The 22241-nt window shown below is 47.7% G+C and overlaps 1 protein-coding gene across 1 annotated transcript; it reads right to left on the bottom strand.

Annotated features, from left to right (window-relative positions):
* Positions 1–1151: 1151 nt before the first annotated feature.
* On the bottom strand, positions 1152–22238 carry DCTN5 (dynactin subunit 5). Its single transcript, XM_056138850.1, has 6 exons — positions 22129–22238; positions 21486–21554; positions 11280–11398; positions 7291–7402; positions 5141–5243; positions 1152–2553 (listed from the first exon to the last, which is right to left on the bottom strand). Exons 1-6 carry the CDS (start codon positions 22174–22176, stop codon positions 2456–2458), a joined length of 549 nt encoding a protein of 182 aa, XP_055994825.1. The 5' UTR covers positions 22177–22238; the 3' UTR covers positions 1152–2455.
* Between the last annotated feature and the right edge of the window lie 3 nt (positions 22239–22241).

Raw genomic sequence — 22241 nt, 5'->3', positions numbered from 1 at the left:
AGGGGTGGCCCAAAACCCAAGAGAAAGAAAAAGAGTAGATCTGAGTTCGAATTACAAGAACAAAAACTTTGTAACTCTGGATGGTGGTGGCTGTTAACCACCTACTATGCGGATTACTTCAGTGTGGACAAATACAGAATTGTTTTGTCATTTGTCTTGCATGCGGCCGAACTGGGTTTGATTCCTCCATTCCTCTCAGAGAGCCCGGCAAGCGCCGAGAGTTATTTCGCCCGCATGGCAGAGCCTGGCAAGCTCCCTGTGGCATATTCGATATGCCAAAAACAGTAACAACAAGTCTCACAATGGAGACGTTACTGGTGCCCGCTCGACCAAATCGTTGAACAATGGGATGACAGTGCTACAGTGCTACATCGCTGAAACAAATCCAATGGCATGCCAATCAAGCACAGAAACAACCCCAAAAGGTAGCTTAGGAAAGGAGCTGAGGGGGGCCAGAGCAAAGCGGGAAAGCACGAAAGGTGTTTGCCTTGCATGAGGCCAACCTGGGTTTGATTCCCAGCACCCCATAAGGTCCCCTGAGTCCCACCAGAAGTGATCCCGGAGTGCAGAGTAAGGAGTGAGCCCTCAGGACCATTGGGTGTGGCTCAAAAAACAAAAAAGAGATGGAGTTGAGGGCAGAAAGTGACAAGTGTCCTTTGGAAACATTCAAACACAGGGTAGGTTATAACCTGTTACACACCAGACAGTAGAGAACATCTAACCCTTGCTAATTCCAAGTGCCATCTTGCATGGTGGCATAAAGGAGGAAGGCAGTGGGGGGTTGCCCCACCCCCCTGCAACCTTCTCTGCTATCAGTGTGGCACAGAGTACACATGCTATAAGGATGAGTCTGTGTCAGCTCACAGAGCGGAGCTAAAACTCCTGGGCTGGGGGGCCAGACAGACCTGGGGGTGCTCTGGGACCAGCCACTTCTTCACTGTAGGGGCTTGACCGGGCTATTTGGCATCTCTGAGTGGAGTGGTTCTGCCCCTCCCACCCCCCACCCGCCCCCACCACCAATTGTAAAATGGGAGTGACAACCACCTTACGATGTGAATGTCCAGCTGGGGACAGGGCATCAGACACCAAGAAAACTGCCGAAGGAATGGAGATAGGTTTCACTGGAAGTAGAGTGATCACTTTCAAGTAACTGTTTTCATGTGTCAATATTTTAATAGACATTTAAAAGCAGGAAAGAGTTACACTGAACTAGCGGAGATGACTACATACAGCTGCTTTTGCAAACCCAACAACCAGAGAGTAAGTGAAGACACATCCTGATAGGTCCTAACCCTCTGGGCTGAACTGTTCTACCTGACTCCAGCAGAATCCAGGCCTTCCACCTTCTAAGGCCTCCATTTCCAACTCTGCCTTCGAAGACAATAGGGCAGGACAGAGCCACGGTGGGCTGATCTACTGGCGACTTTAGGGCTCTATTCCCACAGAGTAATTTTAGAGGCCCCACATACATAGGGGAATGGGCCCAAGTAAAATATCCTGGAGAGTGAGCTTCATGGCAAATGCAGAGTAGGGTGAATGGTTTTAGGTCAGGGAACCAGGATCACAAATGCTGCAACTTAGTGGAATTAAGACCTCGACTGCTGCCCACAGGGACGAGGCAGGAGAGACGGCCCACCCCGCTCATGTACACGGGAGACTCGAATCTGGAACTGCACAAACCAGCCTGGGTATTGTGGGCCTCCCTTTCGGTGAAAATCAAAGCCCTGAAAGAGAATGCTCCACAGTGCTCTCTTAGGAAAAAGAGAAACACCCCTCCCTTCAAGTTTAATTAGTAAATAGGGAGTTGGGCTCTAAAAAATCGCAAACACTTTTTTCAAGATTATGAAAAATTAAAAAAAAAAATTATGAAAAACTGTGGCCAGATAGGGTAGCAGCAGGAGAGCTGATCCCTGTGAGCTGTGCACACAAGCACCGCAAGCCCAACCCTCTGCACTGGAACGCAGCATTATTCTAGGTAGGGTCCAGGTACACGATTAACCAGCCGGAGTGCTGCATGCAGATGGTTCTATATGCCACAGATTGTTTAAGCAGACGAAGTTTAACCACAGATTTGACAATGCCCCCTCCCTCCCAAGGATGTTCTGGTATGAAGTCTTGGTGCCTAGAAGAACTGAGAAGAGTTTTGTATGTCTGGGGGCCACACCTGGCAGTGCTCAGGGCTAACTCCTGGCTCTGCACAGAGGGATCACTCCTAGTGGGCTGGGGGGACTACACAGGGTGCCAGGATTGAACCCAGATCAGCTCCGTGCAAGGCAAGCACCTTACCCACTTTATTGTCTCTCCAGCCTCCAGAACTGAGAAATTCTTTGGAAAAAAAAAAAAGGAGGAGGTGGAAGGTGTTAGAGACACAAGAGCTCTGTGTCCATCTCATTGGTCACTTAGTCCCCACGTTCATCCTAGAGTTCATGCGAATTCAAGACATTAGGCACAGACGTTAGACTTGTGTCAAGGGCAAAAACTTCTGGTAGTAGCTCTTGGTGACATCAATCATCAGCTCCTGGGTACATTCTGGGAGCTCCCCTGAGAACAGTCCTGAGGAAAGAAAGACCTGGTCAAGCCCCATGGAGCCAGCAGGGCCTGCGGCTCGCACTGCCATCGGCCCCCGTTTGCTAGTCACTAGTACACATGGAGTTTCCAGCTTCAGTGCTAACAGTATTTCTACTAACCCTCCCTTCCAGATAACGCCAATGTGTATGTGTAGGGAAAACACACAAAGCCACCACCAAATGCACAAATACCATCCAGCAAATGAGAGTAGGTCATTATTGCATGCTGGGAAGAAAGAAGGCATCTTCGACGGCCACATCTGGTGTGGCTGTTCTGGTCATGGATTTGTCTGTATTCTGGAGTCAGTGAGACACCTACTGGGCAAGCCAAGGTTTCCTTTTGAGGCAGGAAACGTCCCTTCTGTCCCTATAGTGAGATCAACTCCAATGCTCAAGCATGTTCATTGCATACAGAACAAGGTGGGGAGAACAGAAATGTCCTAGAGAGGAACAAAATATGGGAAAATCATACTGAAAATTTTCTGAGAAAGAGACAGTCTCATATACTGTGGATGGACATATGCCTTCATACTGAAGAGGCATTTAGAAAGAGCTAGCAAACTTTAAAGTTTTGTGACCTGAAAATTTAACTTTCTGTCCAACTGCTCAACATCTGTACAACAGTGTAAATGCAGCAACATTTCCACTAGTGAAGAAGCAGGGAATGATTCTATTGTGGTTTATTTACACGAGGTAAAAACATGTAGCCATTAAAATGAATAACGCAAGTCTCTACACGCCAATAAGATGTGCAAGATACACTGTTAAGAAAACCTATTTCTGGGACCGGAGCGATAGCACAGCGGGGAGGGCGTTTGCCTTGCACGCGACCGACCTGGGTTCGATCCCCGGCATCCCATATGGTCCCCCAAGCACCGCCAGGAGTAATTCCTGAGTGCAGAGCCAGGAGTGACCCCTGAGCATTGCTGGGTGTGACCCAAAAAGCAAAAAAAAAAAAAAAAAAGAAAACCTATTTCTGGGGTGGAGAAATAATACAAAGGTTTAACTCAACACCCCATTCCCTGAATGTGGCCACGAATGGTCCTTGAGCACAAAACCAGGAGTTAGCCCTAAGCAAAGATGGGCATGCCCTCCGCCCCCCACCCCCCAAATAAACAAAAGACAAAATAAAAATGGAAACATGTTTTGGAAGAGAATGGTCTCTATAGGAATGAAATTTTTTGTGTGTGCATATTATACGTTACACATGTGAAATACCATACCTTCATATATACATCTATCTACACATCCATACATAAAGCTATGTAGTATAGGGAGATAAAATAATAATGAAGGGGCGAGAGAGCACAGCGGGTAAGGCATTTGTCTTGCACACAGTCAACTTGGGTTCAATTTTGGTGCCCCAGATGTTTTCCCCAAGCCCCACAAGGAGTGATTCCTGAGTACAGAGCCAAGAGCGTCACGGGTGGAGTCTCGCTGCCATCCCCTGCCCAACCCCCACCCCCTGGCCACAAAAATAAAGTAAAATTAAAAAAAAAAAAAAACAGGGAAAAGAGAAAAAAAGTAGTCTGAAAACTAAAGAATTCTCCTAGGCACCTTTTACAAATTAGCAGGCAAGATCAGGATTACAAACACATACATTTTCAGAGTTTTTGTTTTTTTTTAAAGCCAGGGATATAGTTCAAAGGGCTAGAGCAAGAAGCCGAGAGCAGACCTGAGCACCAATTGGTGAAGCCCTTTCTAACTCTCGATCCCACCATCTGGTGACAGATTTTTTTTTCTATCTTTTATTGAAGAATCATCTTTCTTTTTTCTTTTTGGGTCACACCCAGTGATACTCCTGGTGATGCTTGGGGAACCATATGGGATGCTGGGGACTGAATCTGAGTTGGCTGCATGCATGGCAAACACCCAACCCACAGTAATATTGCTCCAACTCCAAGAAATCATCCTTCAAGAATATCTCTTCGCCTGTATGTTTCCAAAATTTTGCCTCTCACCCCAAGACTGGGATCAAACCCTAAGTTATTCTATCATAGAGACAGTTCACCTTAGCAGCTCACAGGCCAGGTTTCTTTCCTCTTTGCTCTAATCCTCCATAATTTCCTGTGAACTCAACTAGGCATTTAAAAAGACAACAGATCATGGGCTAGAGAAAATGTGCTCGCCTTGCATATGGCTGCTGTGAGCTTGATCCCACAGGCACCACCTAGGACCACAGGGATGGCGCTGTGTTGCCAGGTGTTGTTCAAAGTCCACAACAAAGGATACCAGATTTTTTTTTTTTTGGTGATGGTGGGAGGGGGGAGGGCAAGGGGTGCCTCCAAGTGGTAGTGCACAGGGCTTATTCCTGGTTCTGTATTCGGGATCACCCCTGACTACATGTGGTACTGGGTATTGAACCGGGATGAGCCACATTCAAGACAAGCACCTTATCCCCAAACTAGCTCTCTGACCCTCCAGGATGTATTTTAAGTAGTACTTAAGTATTTCTAGGCATTTAAAGAGAATGTAAAAGTTAGCAGATCTATATATTATCAGAGACAGAAATAGCATACATTTCTTTTGTGACGGAAATGAAATGAATCGCGACGATGAACATGCAAGGTTACCTGGGCAGCCTGAGAAGATGGTGAATGGGGGGACCACAGTTTCTGGAGGTAACACTGTGTTGTCGAGAATTTTGCAGCAGTCCTTTAATACACATCGACGCCCCTGAAATTACAATCTTGTCAATAGGAAACAGACCAGAAAGTGAGAGAAAAAAGTTGCTTAGTCTACTGTGTGGGCAGCAAAAGGCGCTTGGCTCAACTCCTTATTTCAAACGGCTCCTGTTATAGCAAGAACGACAGAGATAGGGATGTGCGTGTACTTCTGGGGCGAGGGTGGCATGTCACCCTAGTGACAGTTTATGTCAGCCTAGGTATGAACTCAAAACATTCATTCATTCTACGAGTTCTACCTAACTTTCTAATTTTATTCTTTTAATTCTGTGCACATCAGTTGTTTTGCTTATCCTACATCCATTCCCCTTTCTTCGGCTGATAGAATCAGTATTTTCCCTGGAAATTACCTAAATAGCTATGCTTCTACCTCCCATCACAAACACCCAACTCCAAGTCAGGCTGCAACAGCTAGTCAAGGGCATCGATACAGACACTAAACCAGACTGATGAATGGCATCATCAGGGTCCTACTGGGACCACTGGGAAAGAAGCTTTTCCCAAAGGGATTTCTACAGGACAGGATGGAGACCTTAGTCTTATCACATGAGGAAATTCTGCCTGAACAAACTGGAGACAAATCCCTATGTCCTCAGTGGAACTCCTAGAAATATTTATGCATGAAATTAGGGCTTATTTCTATACTCTGGGTTCATTCCATATTATTCCTATAGGTTCATGGTATAAAACAAATTGGAAATGACAAACTGACAAAGTGCCAACAAACTCATTTGGATATGAAGTAATTTATTCATTTTTTCCCCCTACGGGTAAATTGCAGCTATTTGATGTTTTAGACTGAATTTTATAACTGACTTTATCTGCTGGTATCACTTTTCAATTCTGTCATCACCCACAGCATTTTGAGATTAAGAAACCAATATCCCCGGTATTGGTAGTGGGGAATGTGCATTGGTGGAGGGATGGGTGTTTGATCATTGTGTGATTGTAACCCAAACATGAAAGCTTGTAACTATCCCACGGTGATTCAATAAAATTAAAAAAAAAAAAAGGTCAAAGCTATACAGAAGTACAGAAGGACATATTCAATGATGATGTATAGGTAAAGGTAAAGGTAAAGGCCCTCCCGTTGATCGCTGATTTGCTCGAGCGGGCCCAGTAACGTCTCCATTGGAGACTTTGTTGTTACTGTGTTTGGCATATCGAATACTCTCAGTAGCTTGCCGGGCTCTCCGAGAGGGGCAGAGGAATCGAACTCGGGTCAGCCATGTTGGCCGCTTGTAAGGCGAACGCCTTACCTCTGTGCTATCGCTCCAGCCCTGATGATGATGCATATTATGTAAAATATAATTTACAAAATGTACATACAAAAAAAAAACCTAGGTCACAGCTCAGAAAGATAGTAAAGCAGGTAAGGAACTTGCCTTTTATGCATCTGACTTGGGTTTGATCCCTAGCACTGAGGGATCACTGCTGGCCATCCTTGGGAGTCCCTAAGGCATACCAGAGATTGAATCCAGGTCGGATGTATGTAAGGCAAATGCCCTCCCCACAGAACTCTCATCTCTCTAGCCCCATGCTGACTCTGACCCTTCTGAATACCAGTTTCTTCTCCAAGACGCCCGTCTGCCCATTGTCCATGAGTCAAGTTCTATTAATCCCTCAAGATTCCCTTGCTCCCACCAGACTATAGCATCTGTGTCTATGGTAACAAGTACACCAGACAGCACATGGCTATTCAAATCACATGAACTCAAATTCTGCTTCTACCACTTCTTAACCTTGTCTTAGCTCGTATCTAAGGGCTTCGGTCTTCTCATCTGCAAACAGGGTATAACAGTACCTGCCACTCCTGGACTGACTAGGGATTAAGTGAAATCATTAAAGACTTTTCTGTCACATAGAAGAGGCTGAATAAAGAGAAGTTCCAATTATGAATGTCCAGGAGAAGCTCCAAATCCAACAACAGCCCCCATAGACTGGAAACTGTTTGGACCCTGTGTGCTAAACAGTGGCAGAGACATGTGATGAGAGGGACAAATGTCGGGGGGAGAGAGGCTGCTTATCGCCATACTTACAATCACACAGTTCTTGCCCACGTGAACATAAGAGCCGATCTGAGCTGCGTTGACCACACAATCTTCCTCAATAAAGACATGGTCCCCGATATGTAAAGGAAAGAACGCCACCCTAAAGAAGAAAAAGAACATGACAAAAGTCAGGTCACACTTCAGGTCACAGTTTACAGAAGCAGAATTCCTCATCTCAGTTTCATCAGCTTGTCTTGGTAAGACTGCTCCTGGCAAGGCAAGAATTCTCACGTGGAGAAATTCTATAATCTTGAAGAGACAGTCACTCAAACACTGAAATACTAGAGCACATAATGTGAAAGAAAATAGCAAGGAGTGAAGACTGATAAGTTACAGGAGTTGGAACCAAATAAAAATAAATGAACATTTGCTCATTCCTGCTTCCTTTGAAACTGCTCCCTGAACACATTTTCAGTCCTCTGCTCTATGCTGCTTCGGGGGACCGAGATCACATTCAGGGGATGGATTTTCTAGCATCTGACATCCTGAAAATCTTCATACAGGCATTGATTTCACTGAGTGCCTACCAGAAGCCTGAATCTATGTTAGGAATAAGGGCTGCAATGGCGAGCAGAAAGAACATGATTCTGCCCTCGGAAAGCTTACAGTCAAGAGAAGACAAGACAGATTAAAGGAATGATTATGTAAGTAATTAGTTACTGTTGGTAAAAGTGCCATTGAGAAAATTATTCCGAGTTATGAGTCTATAATTAGGAGAATGCACTCATCTTGGAAATCTGGTGAATACTTAATTCAAGGTGACATATAAATCAAGGTTGGAACAATGAGTAGGAGTCAGCAGGCTTCCCCCCCACTTCTTTTTTCGCTTCTTTCAATTTCTATTTAGACACCATGATTTACAATCCTGTTACTAATAGAGCTTCAGGCCTACAATGTTCTAACACCACACCCACCACCAATGTCAGCACCCCTCCACCACCCCAACTTCTGACATCATCTGCATCCTCCGAGATTCCTCAAATGTCACCGATGGCAATCCTGCGATCACCGTCAGATACGTGGGATGTGAAATCTCTGGACTGGCACTAATGAGGAAGAGCTGCAGATAGTTCTCGTCTTGCCGGTGTTCCACTTTGTGAAAGATGATACACCTGTCCTCTGCAGATACTAAAATCTTCCTGTTCATCCGGATTATCTTTGTTGAGACCCTTCAGCAGGGCTTGGGGCCAGGGACCACTATCGCCACTATCTAATCCAACTATGCAGGTCCAACAGTTTGGGGCTCTGGCCTGGTGGCGCACTGCAGCCACCAAGGCCCCCTCTAGAAGTTCTGGGAGCTTGGGGGGTAGGTGAGAAAAGTGGGGGATCAATGCAGCACTGAGGACTGATTCGGGGGCCTCTGTATGCAAGACATGTGGCCCAGCTCTTTGAGCTGCCGCTCAGTCCCCCACATTTTTGATTAATGTCCCTTCCTTTTGCTCCTGCTGTGATGTCCAGAGGGATGGGGTTACACAAACAACACCTATTTTATGACAGTGTGCTGGAGGTCACACTTAAGGACCTGGGGAATCTACACGAGCAGTGCCAGAGAGGAGGTGCCAGGGCTCGAAGCCACAGCCCGACACAGGTGAGGCAGGCACTCTACACCACAAAGTCACAATCCCAGGCACCCATTCCTACTGAGTCTGCACCCTCGTGTGGTGATGGGTTCTCTGGTCTCAGTGCAGTCTGTGGCAGGACTGCGAGTTCTTCCACTTCAATCTGAAAACTCATCCCAGTGAGGTGGCTCAGCACCAGAGCCCTGGCCTCGCCTGTGAGGCCCTGGCATCGTACGTACGTAAAACCGAAGCCCCCTTATTTTTATACTGTTATCCATTATTGATGCTGGGAAGTGAAAGAGAAAATCCCCATTCACCTTCTGTTCAAGAGCTGCTATTTTTTATTTTCATCTTTCTGTACTTCTCACATGGACTATTCAATTCATGCGACCTCTTAGCAATAAACCCTCTGTTCATGCTTTTCCTGGTCAAACCCAGCCCAGTGATGCCCCGATTAGAAGGAAGCGTCCACAAGTCCAGCGGAGCATGAGTCAATGTAGGAAGTCACAAGAAGGCACTGGGAGGTTTGCTGTTTCCCTGTAGCCTGCTGCACTAACCAGCAAACATCTTCATGTGAGAGATTTAGAGACTCTTTGCTCCGAAGCTCGTATGTAATGGAAAGCCTGGGGCACACCACTAAGCTGGGAAATGCAGGATGTACCCTGAGCTTCTGGCTCATCTCTGTGTTCCTTTGTCATGTGATAGGCACATCACATTATATAGTGGCCATCATGTTAGGTGCTAGTTACCTGGCCATTCAACTGTCCTACAAACTAGATTTTGAGACCCCTGAGGGAGGAATGCTATTTTTACATATCCCTTATTATCATCCAGGATTGGCATAAGGAAAGATCACAGTAAGCATGTGTTAAATCATTGGGTAGAACACAGTCGGTGCCGTAGGTAAGAACCAGGAGACCAATTGAGGAGGAAGAAAGGTGGAGAGAGCGGAGTTCATGCACAATTCAATCAGCCTAATCAGTGGCTGAATAAACAGCAATACACCTACATTTAAAAAAAAAAGACGGAGAGAGCACCACCATCACCAAAGCAGGCACCGTACTCAATTTTCTTGCCATACTGGTATCCCTTCTTTGACACTCCTTATTCCCTGAGAGATCAGTGGACCTTACTTGACCTTTCCCTGTGGGTCAGAGCTATTTAGCTCAGAGATGGGTACTTAACTCAATCGAAGTCCATCAGATTCCCTTATCCAAGAATCTGGAAATAAGACCTAAGATCCCAGGTCAAAGGGATATAGTACAGCAGGCAAAGGTGCTGGCCTTGGATACAGCCAACCTGGATTTGATCCCTGGCATCCCATATGGTCCTCCAAACCTACCAGAAATGATCCCTAAGCACAGAGCCAGGGGTATGCTCTGAGCACAGCCAGGTGCAGGAGCCCCCAAACAGCATGTATGTTGAACGTCTATTTACTTGGGTTTTTGGATGAAAGTGAGTGAACCACATGCAAGGTAAGCCCATAATTCTTGCGCTATATCGCTATCCCTCAGTTACAAATCTATATGGGGGGGGGGGGTGCACATGCTGCCTGAGCTCATGTACTGCTTGCTCCCACATGGCCAAGCACATGTGGCACCTGAGCCCATACCCAAGTACATGTGGCACCCACATCTTCTCTCGTTGAGATGTGTACTTTCACGCTTTCAAATCGAATGCTGGAATGTGCATAGGGGCTCTCTCCACCTTTGGAGAAGCACATGTTCTCTCTTGAGCACATTACACTCTCTCACTTTTTCTTCCTCCTTCCCCTTTTAAAAACGTCCAAATAAAATCTATCTTACTCTAAACAAAAACCAAAAAAATAAGTCTACATGGGGAGGAGATACAAATGAAGGTCTGAGGCAGTAAGGTTGTATCTAGAAGCAAAGTAGGAAGACACAACCTACCCAAAAGAAAGGAGAGGGAAGCAGACTTGGGGAGGGAATGGGGAAGACACAGTATAATTAAACAGACAAAGACTGGTGCAGTGAGGACCTGTCTTTCTGCTGCCTCGACGTCTACTTCCATGTTCCTGTCCCTTAGGAAGTCTGGCTCCTTCTACCCTCAGACTCCATGGATTATGCCTATATCTATTCATCAGAACACCATTCCCTTTTGCTAGCTGAACTGGTTGTTTCTTGCAACAACCAAACTGGACAAAGACAACCAGAGTTGTGTTCACTAATGTGAACTCATACTCACTGTTCCGAATAATAGCACTGACCTATTCCTCTGTATCACAATTTAATACATGGAAAATGCTACCAGTAGCGATCTCTCTCTCTCTCTCTCTCTCTTTTAATGTAGGAGTACTGCTATTTATTCATCCACTTATTAGGCTGATTAAATTGTTCTTGAACTCCACCAGTAGCAATCTCTTACCCCAAAATAAAATAAGGTAATTAAATCACATACCCTTTGCTGAATTTCTTGAATGGTGGCCTTATGACACTCCGACTTTTCACCACACAATGGCGTCCAACTCTCACATTTGCCAGATCCCCTCGGATAATGCAATCATTCATCACAATGGTCTAGAAAACAAAACACATTTTTTAAAAATCAGCAACACAGCCAAAAATACAAAACAAAGAGTAAGCGACATGACTCTGAGCCAGAGTTATGCTATGATCAGTCACATATTCTCTCAAAAGGGTAACTTGTAGAGGCGGGAGCCATAGTACAGTGGGTAGGGCGCTGTTCTTACATGCAGCCAACCCACGATTGATTCCCAGCATCACATAAGGTCCCCTGAACACTGCCAGGAATGATTCCTAAGAGCAGAGCCAGGAACAATCCAAGCATTTCCAGGTGTGCCCCTGCCCCCCCACACATACAAAAAACAAAACTAAGAGTAACTTGTAAGATGAAGGGTTTTGCTTACAATAGTGATTTCATTGGAGTATGTTTCTAGTATAGTACAAACTTTGCCTTCAATTCCACATGAACAGGACGCACTGACTAAACAACGAAGAACATGAGTGTGATGTAATGATCAAAGCTTTTCTCCTACTTGGGCCAGCGTGACAGTATATAGTAGGTAGGGTACGGCCCAGCTTGGTTTGATCCCCAGACCTACATATGGTCTCCTGAGCCAGCAAAGAGTAATCCCTGAGCACAGAGTCAGGAATAAGCCTTGAGCACCTCTGGCTGTGGTCCCCAAACAAAAAATTTTTAAAAAGCTTCCCTTCCCCTCAAATGTAAACTCTCAGAGGTTAAGAAAGTTAACAGAAACTGGTCTGAGGCTGGCAGTTTTAGGATGTGGCAACCCCTCATTGGGAGAAACCACCTTACAACATTCTTCTGGCTCTGAGTGGGCCTAGAGAGAACCTGAGGAAAACTCTGTAGTGATAAGGCGACAGAAAATACTAGCAGCTGCACAGTGGAACCTTCCTTGACCTGCACTCACCTTTTTCCTCACGACCAAGCTCAAAAACACACCCCTGATTATGTTTCTTCTCTATTTTCTATACACGAGATGCATGTCCATTGCATGTTCCTCAGCTGCACATGCCCACTGTTCCCAGGAAACATGGGGAAAAACTATTTTGTGTGTGTTCAACAGACCAGTTGAACAAATTCGGCAGAGGATAGGTCATTTAATTACCTTGTTTTATTTTTGGGCAAGAGGCTGCTATTAGTGGCCTAATCCATGCATTAAATTGTGATATGGAGGAATAGGTCATGTTACTATTTGGAACAATGAGTAAGAGTTCACAATAGTGAACACAACTCTGAACAAACTAATTTTTCCTGGGCAAAAACTAAGACTATTTAGGCAGCCACATCACCCTAATTCTGCCAAAAATAAAAGCAGACTTCCAATTCCTCTCTCTGATGCTTGCTCTACAATCTGTGCTGGTCAGACATACTTTTCAACTTAAGAAATTTCTTTTTTCTTTTCTTTTTTTTGGGGAGCCACACTTATAGTGCTCAGAGGCAATTCCTGGTTCAGCATTTAGGGACCATGCAACAATAGAGGGGAAACCCAGGCATCCAGTATGCAGTGCACATGCCAAAGCATTCTGAGCTACTTCCTATCATTCTGAGCTACTTCCTATCAGGCCCGTGTTTTCTTGCCAATAAAGCCCCTATGGTGGTGATGGTGGGGGCCACACTGGACAGTGCTCAGGGGTGATTACTGGCTCTGTGCTCAGGAATGACTCTAGGTGGTGCTCAGGGAACCGTGCAGTGCTGGGCAGTGAGTGAACTGGTACCTCTTCACATGCTGAGTACAATTCCAGAATGCTACCCAGGGAGCACCGTAGCCAAATAGACAAGCACAGGGAACCACTATGGGATTAGGGGACCATAACATGTACACCATAACCAGGGTGTGAACTCAAGAGCACTGCACACAAAAGGATCCAAGCACCAAAACCCAGTGTGGACAACACCCATTCATTGGAACAACAGAAGGAAGAGGAAGGGGGAGATGATTTTAGGGGCCAAGGGTGGAGCTAAACTGGAGAGCATATTTAAATACGACCCTGCGGGGGTCAGAATGATAGTACAGCGGGTAGGGCATTTGCCTTGTACCCGGCTGACCCAGGTTCAATTCCAAGCATCCCATATGGTCCCCCGAGCACCGCCAGGAGCAACTGTTGAGTGCAGTGCCTGGAGTAACCTGAGCATTGCCGGGTGTAACCCCAAAAGCCAACAAATAAAAGTAAATAAAAATAAGGTTGGCCCTGAACTAGTGCCTTGACCCAGGCACTATGAGGCCAAGGCACCAGTAAGGAACTCTTTCTTACTGACTGACTGACTGACTGACTGACTGACTTACAGAACGCTGGTCTGCGACACTGTTAGATTCCAGGGGCACATCACAGGGCTCATGCACTGACTGAACTGTCAGGCTCAGCCAGGCTGAACATCGCCCAGAGTAGCCTTGGTTCCCCAGAATACTGTTTGGCAGGACCCCCGCACCCAATAACAGATTTTAGCTAGAACTGCATCTGGAAAAGTCAGTGTTATCGGGAATTACAGATGCTGAGCACAGAGGTTTAAATTGAGTTCCCCCCTTTCCTCTTCCATACTCTTCTTGTCAGGAAGGTGATAGTGCTTGGTGGCAGTGCTTCATACTTGTTTGTTTCTGAGTCACACCCAGCAATGCTCAGGGCTTGTTCCAGATTCTACACTCAGGGATCACTCCTGTCAGTGCTCAGGGTACCATATGTGGGGCCAGGGACTGACCGTAGGCCAGCCATGAGCAAGGCAAAGGCCCTATCTGCTGTACTATTGCTCTGGCCCCAAATAATTTTTTGTGTTTTTTGTGCCACTCCCGATTTGGGAGTGGGGAGTGGGGAGTGGCTGGGGCGTTTGCCTTGCACGTAGCCAACATGGCCGACCCGAGTTCGATTCCTCCGCCCCTCTCGGAGAGCCCGGCAAGCTACCGAGAGTATTCGATATGCCAGACACAGTAACAACAAAGTCTCCAATGGAGACGTTACTGGGCCTGCTCGAGCAAATCGATGATCAACGGGAGGGCCTTTACTTTTTACTTACTTACTTTGTGCCACTCCCAGCAGTGCTCAGGGCTCACTCCTGGCGGGCTCAGGGAGCCCAATGGGGTGCTGAGAATTGAACCCAGATTGGCTGCATAGAAGGCAAATGCCCTATCCACTGTATTACCACTCCAGAACCGTTTCATACTTCTGCTACTCAAACACAATTAGTTGCAGTGCTCTATACTTGTGGTACACACATACATGTGGCTGCAGTGCATCAGAGATCACAGATTTGTTGTGGGCCAAGGAACATGACAGAAGTACCAGTGGGATCTCACTCAACAATGTGGGACAGTGCCAAACTCACTGGCCAGGTGCTCTACCACTAAGTCACAACCAGGCTGCTAGATGTTTTTCTTCCTACAGAGTAATCAGAGGGCCAGAGAGCTTGTACAAAAGTTATGGCGGCCAAACACAGGGCTGTGGCCACAACCCTGGTTCAAATCCTGGCACTGCATATATGAACCCAAGTGCACTGCCAGGCATAGCTCCTGAGCAGAGCCAGGAGTGGCTCCAGGTGGGCCCCTGCTCACAAAAAAAAAAAGAGAGAGAGAGAGAGAGAGAGAGAGACTGCAAGGAAAGGATTATTTACTTATTTTTACTTCGGAACTATATCCTGTGATGCTCAGGGGTTACTCATGGCTCTGCACTCAGAAATTACTTCTGGTGATGCTTGGGGGACCATACCGGGTGCCACATTATCAAACCTGGGTCAGCTGCAAGCAAGACAAGTGCCCTTCCCACTGTATTGTCTCTCTGGTCCTTCAAGAAAAAAATTAACCCAACTGAATTTTCATTTCAGAGTTATTATTATGCTAGCGGTCTGGAGTCTACATGGAGGAAAGAGGGAGACTGGTGGGAAAGTGATCCTTTAGCTTAGCGTGTTTCAACCCCTTTCTTCACATGTGATCCCGACCTACTGGCCGCTGTGCTATTCCAAGCGGGACCCTAGCCTTGTGCCATGACCTCCCAATTACGTGATTTTCATTTTGGACCCCTTTGGAATACCACGGTCACAAGGTTAAGAAATGCCGCTTTGGATGACCACAGTGGCTTTAAAAAAAGACTCCATGCCTAATGCAACCTCAGTCAGTACCTGGGCCATGAGGAAAGAAGAAATGAACAAGAAAATGAGAGATATACAAATTAATTACCAATGCGGGGGGGGCAGGGCGACGGGGGGGGGCACAAAAGATGGCAGTCAACAGTCCATGTGAAGAAAAGCAGTCCAATTCAGAAATGTGGAAATCCGAGGAGACAGTGAAACAGTTCTTAACATTTAATTGACAAAGGAGAAAAAAAAAAGGATGGAAAAAGTGAACTGTTACAGATTTTTAAAAAGTGACTTAAGAGCATAGGGCTCACATGTATGATGCCCTAGGTTCAATCCTAACATTACGACCACTGATCCCTTCATGCCCTCCTCCCAATACGTCTGGGTCCAGGGGAAGCTCAGAGGTAAAGCACTTATCATGTTGATCTGAAGACACACATCTTGTCCCCATTACTGCCCGACTTGCTGAGTGAGATCCTGATGATGCTGTTATTGGGGATCCCTGGCACCAGGACAAAGCGTGAAATTGCCAGAGCACTGCAACCAGAGTGTGCACTCTTTGTAGTCAAAGTGAAGGCTGCGAGTTAAATGTACCCCAACAAGTGGGCGAACCCTGGTCATGGCAGAATAACAACGGAAGGGAAGGGGAAAATTAAACAGCAAAGCATAAACACTAGCCCCTTCCAGCTTAAAGAAATGCCTATCTCAGGGGTATGGTGCCGCCAGCAGGTCAATCTGTACCTGTGAGGCGAGTGCATCAGCAGCCTCATGGCGCCTTCAGAATTCCAGATACCCAAAAATTGCTGCTGTGCTTTTGGCCAGACCCCAAAAACTTGGAAAAAAGTTTATCAAGAAAGTAAACAGCCAAAAGTTAGGTATGTGGGAGACACACCCACAAACCACCTCCGGCTCAGCTATATAATTGGAGGCATGGCCTCTCTGGTTCCCAATCGAACTGCTTAACAGCCATGATCCCAGAGACTCAAAAACAAATCTCGAAACCCAACGGATTTTGGCAGAAATGCATCCGGTCCCTGCAGTAGGTTACCGGCACTGGGCCAGCCAGGTGGGAACAGGTTTTGTGCCTTAGCTTGTTCCCCTGGTGGCCTGGTGGCCGCCATCCTCCAGAGGCCACGGACAGTCAGGTTTGGGCCCTCAGTGACAAGACATGTGGGGCCTCACGGGATGGAGGTGGAGCCGGCCCTTTCCTCCCTGTCCAAATGAGACCCCGAGTCGCCGCCCATGAACGGCCTCTCTGGCTCCTGATCAAGCTGCTTAACAGCCATGATCCCAGAGACTCAGAAACAAATATCGAAACCCAGCGGCTTTTGGCAGAAATGTGTCCGGACCGCACAGTAGGTTACTGTCGCTGGGCTAGCCCAGGGAGGAAAGGGTGCTGTCCCTCCATCTGCTCCCCCTTGGTGGCTCAGTGGCTGCCACCCGCCAGAGGCCATTGGACAGTCAAGTCTGGGTCCGTAGTGACGAGACACACGAAGCCTCATGGGATGGGGGTGGAGCCGGCCCTTTCCTCCCCATTCCAGTGAGACCCCGAGTCACCACCCACGAACGGCCTGTCTGGCTCCTGATCAAGCTTAAAGGCCATAATCCCAGAGACTCAGAAACAAATCTTGGAACCCAACAGCTTTTGGGGCTGGAGCAACAGCACAGCGGGTAGGGCATTTGCCTTGCATGCGGCCGACCTGAGTTTGATTCCCAGCATCCCATGTGGTCCCCTGAGCGCCGCCAGGAGTAATTCCTGAGTGCAGAGCCAGGAATAACCCCTGTGCATTGCCGGGTGTGACCCAAAAAGAAAAAGAAAAAAAAAAATACCCAGCTTTTGGCAGAAATGCGTTCAGTCCCTGCAGTAGGTTACCGGTGCTGGGTCACCCCAGGTGGAAATAGGTTTCGTGCCTTGGCCTGTTCCCCTGGTGGCCCAGTGGCCGCCATTCTGAAGAAGGCCACTGGACAGTCAAGTTTGCACCCATAGTGACGAGACACGTGGGACCTCACGAGATGGGGGTAGAGCTGGCTCTTTCATCCCTAACCCAACGAGACCCCCGAGTCACCGCCCACGAATGGCCTCTCTGGTTCCTGATCAAGCTGCTTAATGGCCATGATCCCAGAGACTCAGAAACAAATCTTGGAACCCAGTGGCTTTTGGCAGAAATGCGTCCAGACCCGCAGTAGGTTACTGTCGCTGGGCCACCCCAGGGGGGAAAGGGTGCTGTCCCTCCGCCTGCTCCCCTTAGGCGGTTCGGTGGCTGCCATCTTACAGAGGCCTACTGGACAGTCAGGTTTGGGCCCTCAATTACGAGACACGCGGGGCCTCACAGGATGGGGGTGGAGCTGGTCCTTTCTTCCCCGTCCCAACAAGACCCCAAGTCGCTGCCCACCAACGGCCTTTTTGGCTCCTGATCAAGGTTCTTAATGGCCATGATCCCAGAGACTCAGGAACAAATCTGGGAACCCAGCAGGTTTTGGCAGAAATCCCTCCAGATTTAAGTGTTAAAATTTTGGAATTTCAAAATCGTGTGGCCGCTACTGCAGCCACGCAACATCATAAATTATTCATAACCAGCAATTGAAAACAAATTGTCTACTGTTGCCTTTTCAGCAGATCTGAGTACTGGGGTAAAATCCCAAATAATAATGGCGAGTCTGATGTCAAAATACTGAATGTAATCAAAGCAGAGAGAGAGAGAGTAATGTGGAAATCATCTGCCCCACAGGTAGGGGGAGGGTGTGGGATGGGGGTATACTGGGGTTTTTGGTGGTGGAGAATGTGCACTGGTGAAGGTATGGGTGTGGGTGTTTCACTGTATGACCGAGACTTAAACCTGAAAGCTTTGTAACTGCTCTCATGGTGATTCAATAAATAAAATTATAAAAAATGAAAAAACAAAAGTAAGGTGGAGTTCATGCTCAATTCAATCAGTTAATCAGTGGCTGAATAAATAGCAGTACTCCTACATTTAAAAAAAAAAAGTCAACATCATTAAGAGTAAATATATTCTCAGCTTTCAGACAAAAAAAAAAAAGAAATGCCTATCTCTATTATGAACTTCTTTCATCTGAAATGCATAATTGATTTCAATGGCTGGTTTTGGTGTATTTTTCCATCTGTGAACACAGAAAATAACTTTCTTTTCTTTGGGGAGAAGAGAGAATTTCCAGAGTCTGAATACTTAGTAGTGGTCATTATAGTTCTATTGTGTCTTGAATGAAGACAACAATCTTAGTTTGGAAATACAGACAATCTATATAAATCCCTGTCAGTCTAAATTATACTCTCTGGAAGAATCAAACACACACACCCCTAAAAAATAAAGATTATCGTTGGTGCTCAAAGTAACTGAGCAAGAGGAACTCAATTCCTGGTTTACTGTCACATAAAGTGAAGTAAAAGGAAAGTCCAGGGGCAGGGGTGCTGCTCTGCCTAACTGAACAGGATGTGTAGGAAAGTAAGTCAACTTAAAACAAGGCAACGTCATGTTAAAATCTAAAAGGTCTTCACAGAGTTCACTAAACTCAACAATAAGGCAAAGATGGCAAGTCGTTCTAAAAATTATAGCCAGAAACATGCCTTGTTAAATCCACATAGCAATTACCGTTTAATTGTGTATTATTATTTGACTACTGAGACATTTTACATTTAAAAAAAAAAAAAACAAACAAAAAACTCAAGATTTCCAATCTCTTTGGAGAAAACCAGAAGCTCCTGAACTATAGGTCTGAATTTCCACAGGACAATCAACAGTCTGCTTGGGCAGAGCTGGGTCACATCTTTAATTCTCACCTGGCACCACTATTCTCCACTGGCTTCATCCTGTCTACCGTACTGACCTCAGCCCAGCCTATCCCTGTTGGCACTGTGACGACTGACAGAGGGCTCAGGAAAACGGAACCAGAGTTTTCAAGGGACAGAACCGGAAATGCAAAAAGGTTGTTTGCGACAACAAAATTGGACATACACACCATTAAGTGAGCACATAAATGGAACTGTACACAGCAGTGAAAATGTGCAAAGCACAGGAATCAGAAAAGGAGTTGAGAATGATGGTCCTTCACAACGTGTGATATAAATGGTCCCTACTGTTATTGTAATGTGAAAAAAGTCACAGAAAACCAAGAAAAACCAAGCAACTGTACATCGCCTGGGGATACATATATGAAAAGTACAAAGTTTTTTCCACACATGATTTATAGGGGGCCAGAGAAATAGCTCAAGCAGCAGCACACATGCCAACCCTGTACAAGGCCCTGGTTTTGATTCCTGGACGACAGACCCACTCCCAGCACCTCTGGTGTGGCCCCAGTGGTTCCCAACAACATGGGAGTGTGACCTTATTTTAAAAGCCATTCAAGGGTCACAGTAACAGTAGAGCAGGTAGGGTGCTTGTCTCGTATGCTGCCAACCAGGGCTTAAACCCTGGCATTCCACAGTGTCCTCCGAGCACCCTGACCACTCAGGAATGATCCCTGAATACAAAGCCCAGAGTAACCACTGAGCATTGCCAGGTGTAGCCCACCCTGCCAAAAAAAGCCATTCCAGGGTCAAAGTGATAGTACAGTGGGTAGAGTGCTTGTCTCATACTCAGCTGACCAGGGTACACAAGATAATGTTTACAAGCACTGACTTGACTTGACACTTGACATCCCGTTACTCATCAATTTGCTTGAGCGGGCACCAGTAACGTCTCCATTCGTCCCTGTCGCGTGCTAATGTAGCCCAATGGCGCCTGCTCATTCTAGGAACATGAACAGCCTCAAACCCTTCATTCATAAGTATCATAAAACAGAAAAATTAAGTCAACACCACAAACTTTTCTTCCAAATGAAGAACTGGAACACAATTACGTGGGCATGAGAGAATGGTAAGCCCTTTAACATACTGATAAAAAGTGCACCCCCACCACCATCCATTGATCAGGGGTGAAAACTCCAGGGCTCACATATGTGTAGTCATTTGCTCTACCCCTGAGCTACGTCCCCAGCCTTACAATGTCCTTCTAAAAGTAAAGGGCTCCAATAACAAAACAACCCCGAAACAGAACTCGGCAGGCTGAAATTGGAGGACTCATGATTTCTGATGTCAAAATCTACTGAAACAGTAAACATATCGACCAGTGGAACAGAATTCAGAGTCGGAGATAGGACACGAATTAGAGCGCCCGTCCTGCACCTCAGCACTCAAGAGCCAGCCAGGTTGGATGAGTATTGCAGGGAGTACCCTTGGGTCCCCAACACCTCCAGAGGTGATGATCCCTGAGCAGAACCAGAAGAAAGTACTTAGCACACTGAGCTGTAGCTCAAAAACCAATAATTAAGTAAATAAACAGCATTTGAGAAAAAATATTTTGGTTTTGGGATGACACCCGGCAATGCTCAGGGGTAACTCCTCACTCTGCCCTCAGGAATCATTCCTGCCAAGCTCAGGGGACCATACGGGATGCCGGGGATCGAACCCAGGTGGTTGCAGGCAAGGTAAGCCCCTTACCCGCTGTACTATGTCTCGGCCTCTTTTAAGTTCAATTAAAAACTTAACTTAAAAAAACTGAGAGGGCCTGAAGCAACAGTACACGCAGGCAGGGTGTTTGCCTTGCAGGTGGCCAACCTGGGTTCAATCCCAAGCATCCAATCCCTCATGGTGCCCCAAGCACTGCCAGGAGTGATTCCTGGGCACAGCGTCAGGAGTAAGCCCTGAGTCCTGCCAGGTGCACCTAAAAAAAGCAAAACCGGAAAAAACCCAAACAACCTTAGGGCCAGGGAGCGCGCGCGAGCTGAAAGGACTCTGCAGAGGCAGCCGGAGAGCACCCGGGGTAAGTGCGAGAGCCTTGCACCACGACGGGCCCTGGTTGGATTCCTAGCGAGGCAGTGGTCCACCCCAGCCCCCACCCCAGCGCCACCAGGAATGATCCCCGAGCCAGGATTAAGTCCTGGGCAGCACTCAGGGGTGACCCCCAAACACACACACACACACACACACACACACGGTCGGGTTTTTGGAGTGGGAGGAAGGCAGCCCAGCGACCTGGCGAAAGGGTTCGGGCGCCTTACCTTGCCATTGAGGACGATGTTCTGGCTGCCGCACAACACCGACTGGCGACTCACTTTGTTTCCCGACGCCTGAAAACGCACGACAAGCGGGAAGGCGGGTGAGAAACGGGGAAAGCAGAGTCGGGGGTGGGGGCCCCGCCCCGGGTCCCGGGCTGCCTGCGAGGAGGCGCGGAGCACTCCAGGGTCTGCTCCACAATTCATTTTTTTTGGGGGGGGGCCTTTTGGTCTCCGTTGGGGGCGGCGGGGAGGCGGCACCCCGGCAGTGCGGGGGACCCAGCGGAGCGGGGCGCTGCCTCTGCGGGGGCCGGGGCGCTTGCACGCTCGACCCCCGCCCCCCGACACGGTCGCCGGGAGCCTCGCCCTCCACCCGGGGGTCCCGAGACGCACAACCTGGGCCCGGGCGTGTCTCGCGCAAAGCCGCCCCCGGCCCGAGAGCGCCGGGGGGCAGACGCCGAGGGCGACAGAGACGACAGTCGCGGGCCGGCACCCCGTCGGCGGCTCGGCCCGCGGGGCCGAAGTCTGGGCACGGGGCCGCGCCCGGCCCCGCCCTCGCCAAGGCCCCGCGAGGCGACCGGGGCTCCGGCCCCCCGCCCCCCGCAGCCCCGCGCCCACGCCCATTCCCGGCCCGGCGGGGCGCGCGCACCGTCTCGATGTACTCCGACTTGTTGTACAGCAGCTCGCCCAGCTCCATGGCGGGCGACTCCTCCCGCCGCCCCCTCGCCCGTCGGCGCCTGCGAGCCGGCCCGCGGCGCTCGC

This window comes from Sorex fumeus, unplaced genomic scaffold (assembly GCF_029834395.1).
Source record: "Sorex fumeus unplaced genomic scaffold, SorFum_2.1 ptg000130l, whole genome shotgun sequence".
Taxonomy (NCBI): Eukaryota; Metazoa; Chordata; class Mammalia; order Eulipotyphla; family Soricidae; genus Sorex; species Sorex fumeus.
This window is presented reverse-complemented; position numbering and strand designations above follow the sequence as displayed.

What these genes read in the sequence shown, in the direction of transcription:
- DCTN5 (XM_056138850.1), bottom strand. Translation starts at nt 22,176, where the DNA reads ATGGAGCTGGGCGAGCTGCTGTACAACAAGTCGGAGTACATCGAGACG. An exon ending in AGTCGGAGTACATCGAGACG is followed by an intron (nt 21,555 to 22,128) that starts GTGCGCGCGCCC and finishes GTGCGTTTTCAG; the next exon opens with GCGTCGGGAAACAAAGTGAG. An exon ending in TTCAAGAAATTCAGCAAAGG is followed by an intron (nt 7,403 to 11,279) that starts GTATGTGATTTA and finishes TTTCTTCTTTAG; the next exon opens with GGTGGCGTTCTTTCCTTTAC.